The 8,142-nt window shown below is 37.9% G+C and overlaps 1 protein-coding gene across 1 annotated transcript; it reads left to right on the top strand.

Moving 5' to 3' along the window:
• The first annotated feature begins 305 nt into the window (after nt 1–305).
• Nucleotides 306–1,514, top strand: LOC149203284 (WUSCHEL-related homeobox 9-like). Its single transcript, XM_089401818.1, has 3 exons — nt 306–705; nt 1,183–1,241; nt 1,419–1,514. The coding sequence occupies exons 1-3, from the start codon at nt 306–308 to the stop codon at nt 1,512–1,514; spliced, it is 555 nt and encodes a 184-aa protein (XP_089257944.1).
• The last annotated feature ends 6,628 nt before the right edge of the window (nt 1,515–8,142 follow it).

Consider the following 8,142-nt stretch of genomic DNA (forward strand, 5'->3'; position numbering starts at 1 on the left):
TGTTTTAAAAAATTCCGTGGGATACACCTGTCATAAAAAAATAAACAAAATACAAGAATTGCAATAATGAATTCATAACAACCAAAGTAAATTGAACAAATTTTATTATTATCCCTTACAGGTGGCATGTAAGATTTTCTTACCATGTACCTTCATTAATTAAGAATTTATCACGAGTCTGCATTCAGATTCTTAATGTTGCCCAAAACATTCATTTAAAATCACTTACTTCCCGCTCATATAGCTATTAAAGTTAATTTTGGTTGATTCAGGGTTTAGGGTTTCTGATCTTTCAGTAAGGAAGTATGGCACATCGTTCCTTCCCTCCACCATTAGATGTCAAGTCACTGAATTCGCCACAGCAAAATTGGTCAGTCTTTCCTAATATAGGATCTCCACTGGTTAGAAGTTCAGAGCAAAGAAATGAAGCGACTGCATCGCCTCGTTGGAGACAGACCGAAAAGCATAAGAAGCTTCTTGAAGAATTGTTTGCAGCAGGTATCCGTAACCCTACTCCAGAAGATGTCACAGATATTGTTGGTTTACTCAAACTCTACGGAGACGTGGAAGAGAAGAACGTTTTTTACTGGTTTCAAAACATGCACTCCGGAAAAAGGCGGAAAGAACAAAAAAATTCCATGCAAGAATCCAGGAAGAAAATCACAGAGCTCTCTCTGGGGTCACCATGCACCTCTTCAACTTCTGGTAAACTCTACTTTCTCTGTCTATGTTTTCTAATAAATTTTACTATTTTCCTAATAAATTCTTATTTTGGACTCTACCTACTTACAGTGAATAACATTATGTCAGAAGCGTCAATGAATTAGGCCGAGTTTTTACCAGAGGTAAAAACAAATTGGTTCACACTTTACTTATGATTCGGTTTAATATTAATAGATTCATTTTAGTGATTAGATGAATATTTGTATATAGATTCATTTCATCTGTGGGGGAATAAAGAAAAAGCAGCTCACGTCTTTATATTTTAACTTGTGATGCGGCTGATCATACAACAACATTTTGACCGTAAACAACAAAAGCTTACGATCAACCAGAACTCCAGCTCTGCGAACTCGAACTCCTCTTCGACCAATGGTAACATACATCATAGTTGTTTTTAGTTTTATATACTCCTCTGCGAACGTTGCAAGTTTCTTATTTTGTGGCATTGTCTGTGTGCAGCCCCAGCCCGCAACATTATATGCCAGCCTTCCATGAATATAGCTACATTTTCACCTCAGGTAAGGAGATTCTCAATTCTCATTCTCCATGATCCATCAAATATTTTCTTCCAATAGATACTTTTCTTCTTTGGCTGTAAGATATTACACTCAAATTGTCCCCTTTCAACAACCAGTTTTCAAAGTTTTCAGATATGTTCGCATTCTAATTTAAGTTACATTTTACTTTATGAGCAGGGACTCGCAATTTCAATAGAATATGAAAAGAGGGGAGAGCTGCTCGAGTTGTTCCCTCTGTCACCAACGCTAAAAAGAAAGGGAGGTGGTGAATAGCTCACTTTTCGTACTGCAGATATTAAGAGACAGGAAGGTGGAAGGTTGTGAAGACCGAGATAATTAAAGTTATATCATTGTTTCCTTATTCAGTGAATCTTTGGTATGCGGCTATTCTGTGTTGGGAAGTCTAATTTTGATTCGGTATTAGCTTAGTTTTGCGTTGTGTTACTGGGGAATTTCCTCCAGGAATTTAAGTCTACATTTGGTTTTGTATTATCTTAGCTTTCTGCAGTGTAACTGGAGAATTTCCTCAGGGAATCTATGTTTCCCTTTCGTTCTGTATTAAGGTAGATTTATGTTGTGCAACTGGGGCATTTACTCAAAGAATCTGTATACTTTTGCTCCTCTATTAACAGTTTCTACTGTGTAACTGGATAATTTCCTGACGGAATCTATATCTACTTTTTATTCTCTATTAACATAGATCTCTGGTGTGTAACTGGGTCTTCCATACGGAATGTATGTCTACTTTTGATTCTGTAATAGCATAAATCTTTGGTGTGTAACTGGGGAGTTTCTTTACGCAATCTTCAAAGGCTCGTGGGGTAATACTTTTACTTCTAACAATGTGATCTTATGAATGATAAGGCTATGGTTGGATCTGTAAGATTATTCTTTCAAAATTGATGCTACCTAATGTAATACCACTTTTAAGATAGTATTAGATGGTTATTATTGGAAGAACAAGGTTGGATTCCCTCCAATGTTGTTTATCAACTTATGTCTGGCTAAAATATTGTAGAATATGGTCATTTTTTTGAAATTTTGTTAAATTAGGGGGTTTTTAAAATTATTTATGAAATTGTAATTCAAAGTATTATTTTGGTTCTTTATATTACTTTAAGATTATGTAGGAAAAATATTATATATTTTAGTTATACAATTTATTGGACTTGTTTAAAATATTTTAAAATCAAATATATTTTTTTTTATTTTTTTATTATTTTTATGGTGTTATTGTTAAAGATATCACTTTGTGTGTGGAATTGATGTTCTATGTTACTTGAATTTGTTGAGATTTTCTGTTTTAGTCAAATAGGCAAAAATCTCTGAAGGATGACAACAATAGGGATTCAGTTCCTAGATTAGCTCCAGGTTGTTGGGAGGGAGTTAATGCCTCCTATATTTGATGTGAGGGAGTTATGAGGCTGTTAGATTCTCTATGCTATATAACAGCCAGTCATTATGATTTGCTAAGAGTGTGTGAGGATTTCATGATGTAATCTCCTAATTTGATTAATATATTCCTGATGCCTATGTTTGGTGGACGTAGCCCAGATTGGTTGGGTGAACCACGTTAATTCTTATGTTTATTTTGCTGTGTGTATTTATGTTTGCTGTGCCCCTGATCCAACAATTGGTATCAGAGCTTGTTGGAGGTGCTGGTGTGTCTGACTGCTGAAGGTGGAGTGCTGGCTGTGCTGGAGCGCTGAGGGAGTTTGATTGCTGTTAGAGTGGAGCAGAGGTCGCTGTGCGGTGCTGCCTGAAATACCTGGTGCGTTCACAGCCTCCGTGCGCGCTGATACCTGGTGTGTCTACTATACAGTGCGCCTGAATGTTTCTGTGGACATACTTAAACGGTGAATAAAATCCTTGGGGCTGCATATGGGGAGTCGGGATCAGCCACCAGCATTGTGGCAGGAAACGCGATGGTAGCAGTCGGCAGTCCAACTCGAGCCATCTACCTGTGTCTCTGGATATAGGTGCGTTGTCCATTTTTTACAAAAAAAACCAAAACTGTGTGGCTTTATAAACCGTGTGCATTATGTTTTAAAAGGTGTGAAGATATATATGGATTTATATGACCTGCGTGGGTATATTCCTCTCCAAACCGCGTGGGTATGTTGTTTTTTTTAAAAAAAAAACCAGCGTGCATATATATATTCCAAGCACAGTGATATAAAGCACGGTGACAAACAACGTGGTCCATTGTTTTTTTTTGGGTTTGATATAACAGTATATGGTTATCAGTAATGTGCAGAATTAAACAAAAACAAAAACGTCCGCGTGACATTTTCCAGCTTCTCGTTGGGACATACCAATTTTTAGAGCGATTTTGAATGAATGAGTGTGGAAAGAATTTGTCTGATGTATTAATGTTCAGAGATTGGGAATTGTTATTCGAGTGAGGAAGTTTACAACTGATGTTGTTAAAATTCGCTTGGAAGACCGTGTGAGCCAGAAGCTAAGAACACAAAATGTTTTGTTTGTTGGTTTTTTTTTATTGGCGGTGATTGATCTGAAATAACTGTAACTTGCCGAGCAAATGAATTTTTTTTTTTTAAGGTAAAAGTACAAAGCATAGGCAGTTTTTTTTGTAAACACAAAGGCATAGGCAATTTTTTTTTAATTGCTGGTTGGATATTGGAAATTATTGTGTTTTTTGCTGATACAAGATGGCCAAAACACAAAGTGCCCGTTTTGAAATTGAGAAATTTAATGGCAAGAATAATTTTGAGATATGGAAGGTAACGATGCACGATATGCTGGTTCAACAAGGTGTGGCGAAAGCACTGTTGGGGAAAAACAAAAGACCTCCTTCCATGACGGAGGATGAATGGGATGAGATGGACGATAGAGCTCTGAGCGCAATTCGGTTATGTCTGGCGGACAATGTTCTGTTCAACATTTTGTCAGAGAAAACTGCCGCAGGCCTGTGGTCGAAGCTTGAGAAGCTCTATATGACGAAATCTTTGACAAATCGGATTCTCCTGAAACGGAAGCTTTACAGTTTGCGGATGAAAGAAGGTACCTCAATTGCTGATCACCTGAATGTTTTTAATACCTTATTGGTGCAATTAAACAGTCTAGATGTGAAATTTGATTCAGAGAACAAGGCAATAACTCTATTATGTTCTTTGCCTGAATCCTGGGATCACTTTGTTACTTCCATAAGTTTTAGTACATCAGAAATTCTTGAGTTTGATGATGTTGTTGGAGCCTTGTTGGCTGAGGAGACGAGGAAGAGGTCGAATGCAGACACCTCAACATCAGAGGTAATGATGGCCAGAGGTCGCTCACGAGAGAGACACTCCGGGGGAAAGCATAGCGACTCTCGTTCAAAATCCAAAGGAAAGAAGCCCAAGGTGAAGTGCTGGCATTGTGGCAAGGCTGGACATCTGAAAAAGGATTGCTGGAAGCGAAAGCAGGCTGCTAAAGAAGGCTCTTCGACAGAAAAGAAGGAAGCCAACACCACAGATACAGGTTCAGTATCTGGTTCAGGTATGAGTGATGAAGTATTGTCAGTTAATGTTTCAAAACATGATCAACATTGGTTGTTAGATTCCGGGGCATCTAACCACATGTGTATACATAGAGATTGGTTTAAAACATATAGATCAATTGATGATGGTGTTGTGTACATGGGTAATGATGTAACATGTAATATTGTTGGGATTGGAAGCATACAACTACAGATGTTTGATGGCACAACCAAAATATTAACTGATGTGAGGCATGTACCAGATTTAAGGAAAAATTTGATTTCATTAGGAGCACTTGATTCAAATGGATATAAAACTGTAATTCAAGGTGGAGTTATGAAAATCTATAAAGGTATCTTACTAGTGATGAAGGCTAAGAAAGTAGGAAATCTATTTCAGTTAGAAGGTAGAACTGGGTCAGATCATGTGTCTGTGTCTGAACATGACAGTAGTTCCATTCACTTATGGCATCAAAGATTGGGGCATATGAGTGAAAGAGGATTGAAAATTTTGGCTGACCGAAAGTTTCTTCCTAATCTAAGATCTGGAAAATTGGATTTCTATAAACATTGTCTGTTTGGTAAACAAAGTACACAAAAGTTCAAAACAGGCAAACATACTAGTAAATATATACTTGATTATATCCATTCAGGTGTGTGGGGTCCAGCCCCTACAGCGTCATATGGTGGCTCATCTTTTTTTGTATCATTCATTGATGACTATTCTCGGAAAGTTTGGGTCTACATGTTGAAAAAGAAGTCTGATGTTTTTACAGTTTTCAAGCAGTTTAGAGCATTGGTAGAAAACAACACTGGCAGAACTATAAAATGTTTAAGAACTGACAATGGTGGTGAGTTTTCCTCCAAGGAGTTTGACAGCTATTGCAAGGATGCAGGAATCGAGAGACATAATACCACGGTTTATACTCCTCAGCAGAATGGAGTTGCTGAACGCATGAACATGACTCTTCTAGAAAGAGCAAGGTGTATGCTGAGCAACGCCGGGTTGCCGAAGGAGTTGTGGACGGAAGTAGTGGCAACTGCTTGTTATGTGATAAACCGATCTCCATCAACAGCAATAGACTGCAAGGTTCCGCAAGAGGTATGGACAGGACACCCTTGTGACTATTCTAAACTCAGAGTGTTTGGTTGTGATGCATATGCTCTAGTGCCTAAACATCAGCGAACTAAATTAGATCCGAAATCGAAAAGATATATCTTTGTTGGGTATGGTGATGGAACAAAGGGATTTAGATTGCGGGATCCTACTACCCGTAAAATCATCATCAACAGAGATGTAAAGTTTAATGAATCCTCTCTTGTACAGTTAGATGTAGATAGAAGATTGAAACAGGATGATGTATCTGATTTCCAGCATATTCAGTTTGACAACATTTCTAATGATAGTCATAACGACCATAGTTCAGATTCTAGTCATGAACAGGTTTCAGAATCAGATTATGAACAGGGTTCAGATGGAGGACATGAACAGGTCTCAGATGGCGATCATGAAGAAATTCCTACAGTTGATAGACAGCCAGTTGTGGAAGCACGAGAAAAATTCTTAAGGAGATCTACAAGGATCAAACGCCGTCCGAGAAGGTATGATGATTCAATTGCTTTGATCGCTAATGATGATGAACCTTTGTGTTATCAGGAAGCTGTAGAAGGTTCAAATAGTGACAAATGGAAAGCAGCCATGAAGGAAGAAATGATGGCCTTAGGTAAGAATGGTACGTGGGATCTGGTTGAACTTCCCAAAGGCAGGAAAACTGTGGGATGCAAATGGGTCTTCAAGCTGAAATGGGGTGTGAATGATACGGAAGACAGGTACAAAGCTCGGAGTTAGAAATATGTAAGAAGTGAATATGATCATTGTGTTTATTTCAAACAGTTAAATAATGGCATGTTCATTATCTTAGTGTTGTATGTTGATGATATTCTTTTAGCAAGCAAAAGCATTGAAGAAATCAACAGGTTGAAGACTCAGATGGCAAGGACGTTTGATATGAAAGATCTAGGAGCCGCAAGATAGATTTTGGGCATGGAGATTTTCAGAGACAGGGGCAATGGTAAGCTGTGGCTATCACAACAGAAGTATGTTGAGAAAATACTTTTGAGGTTTGGTATGAATAATGTGAAGCCTGTGTCAGTCCCTTTAGCTTCCCATTTTAAGCTTTCTTCGAGTTTATGTCCTAATACAGATGAAGAAAAGGATTATATGTCTCGAATTCCTTATGCCAATGTAGTAGGATGTTTGATGTATGCGATGGTGTGTACGCGACCAGATATTTCTCATGCAGTTGGGGTTGTCAGTAGGTACATGGAAAATCCGGGTAAAGAACACTGGTCAGCAGTGAAATGAGTGCTTCGGTACTTGAGAGGCACAAGTAGTTATTGTATTTCTTACAATAAGAGTAGTGAATATGTTTGCGGATATGTTGATTCCGATTTTGCAGGTGACTTGGATAAGAGAAGGTCAACTTCAGGGTACGTCTTTACTCTTGCAGGTGGAGCTATTAGCTGGATGTCAAAGCTACAGAACATTGTTGCTTTGTCTACTACTGAAGCAGAATACATTGCTGCTTCGCATGCTTCCAAAGAGGCGGTTTGGTTGAAAGGTTTGCTTGGTGAGTTTGGTAGGTTACAGGATAACATCATGTTATTTTGTGATAGTCAAAGTGCAATACATTTGGCTAAGAATCCAGCCTATCATAGTAAATCAAAGCATATTCCAATCAAATATCATTTTGTAAGATAGGTTATCACTGAAAGGGGAGTTTCTCTTGAAAAGGTGCATACAAAGGAGAACTGTGCAGACATGTTCACGAAACCAGTTTTGTTGGAGAAGCTACGCTGGTGTTTGGCTTCTCTTGGCTTGCAGAAAAGATAAAATAATAATAACAGGGCATCAAGCGAATTGTTGTCAAGGTGGAGATTGTTGAGATTTTCTGTTTTAGTCAAATAGGCAAAAATCTCTGAAGGATGACAACAATAGGGATTCAGTTCCTAGATTAGCTCCAGGTTGTTGGGAGGGAGTTAATGCCTCCTATATTTGATGTGAGGGAGTTATGAGGCTGTTAGATTCTCTATGCTATATAACAGGCAGTCATTTGGATGATTTGCTAAGAGTGTGTGAGGATTTCATGATGTAATCTCCTAATTTGATTAATATATTCCTGATGCCTATGTTTGGTGGACGTAGCCCAGATTGGTTGGGTGAACCACGTTAATTCTTGTGTTTATGTGCTTGATATTTTTCTCTGTGTATTTATGTTTGATGTGCACATGATCCAACAGAATTAGTTATTGTTAAAGGTATCACTTTAACTGTGGGACTAACCTTTTATTTTATTTGAATTAGTTAAAATTAACTTCCTTGTAAACTAGAAGAGATAATTGCTATCATATTTGTGCTGAGTT

The sequence above is a fragment of the Pinus tabuliformis genome, chromosome 2_1 (assembly GCF_031772625.1).
Source record: "Pinus tabuliformis cultivar Carrire ecotype Pingquan chromosome 2_1, CPIR1, whole genome shotgun sequence".
Taxonomy (NCBI): Eukaryota; Viridiplantae; Streptophyta; class Pinopsida; order Pinales; family Pinaceae; genus Pinus; species Pinus tabuliformis.

Excerpts from the sequence above, each read along its gene's own strand:
- LOC149203284 (XM_089401818.1), top strand. The coding sequence starts at position 306 with ATGGCACATCGTTCCTTCCCTCCACCATTAGATGTCAAGTCACTGAAT. Across the intron at positions 706-1,182 it reads ATGCACCTCTTCAACTTCTG|CCCCAGCCCGCAACATTATA; the intron begins GTAAACTCTACT and ends GTCTGTGTGCAG. Across the intron at positions 1,242-1,418 it reads TAGCTACATTTTCACCTCAG|GGACTCGCAATTTCAATAGA; the intron begins GTAAGGAGATTC and ends CTTTATGAGCAG.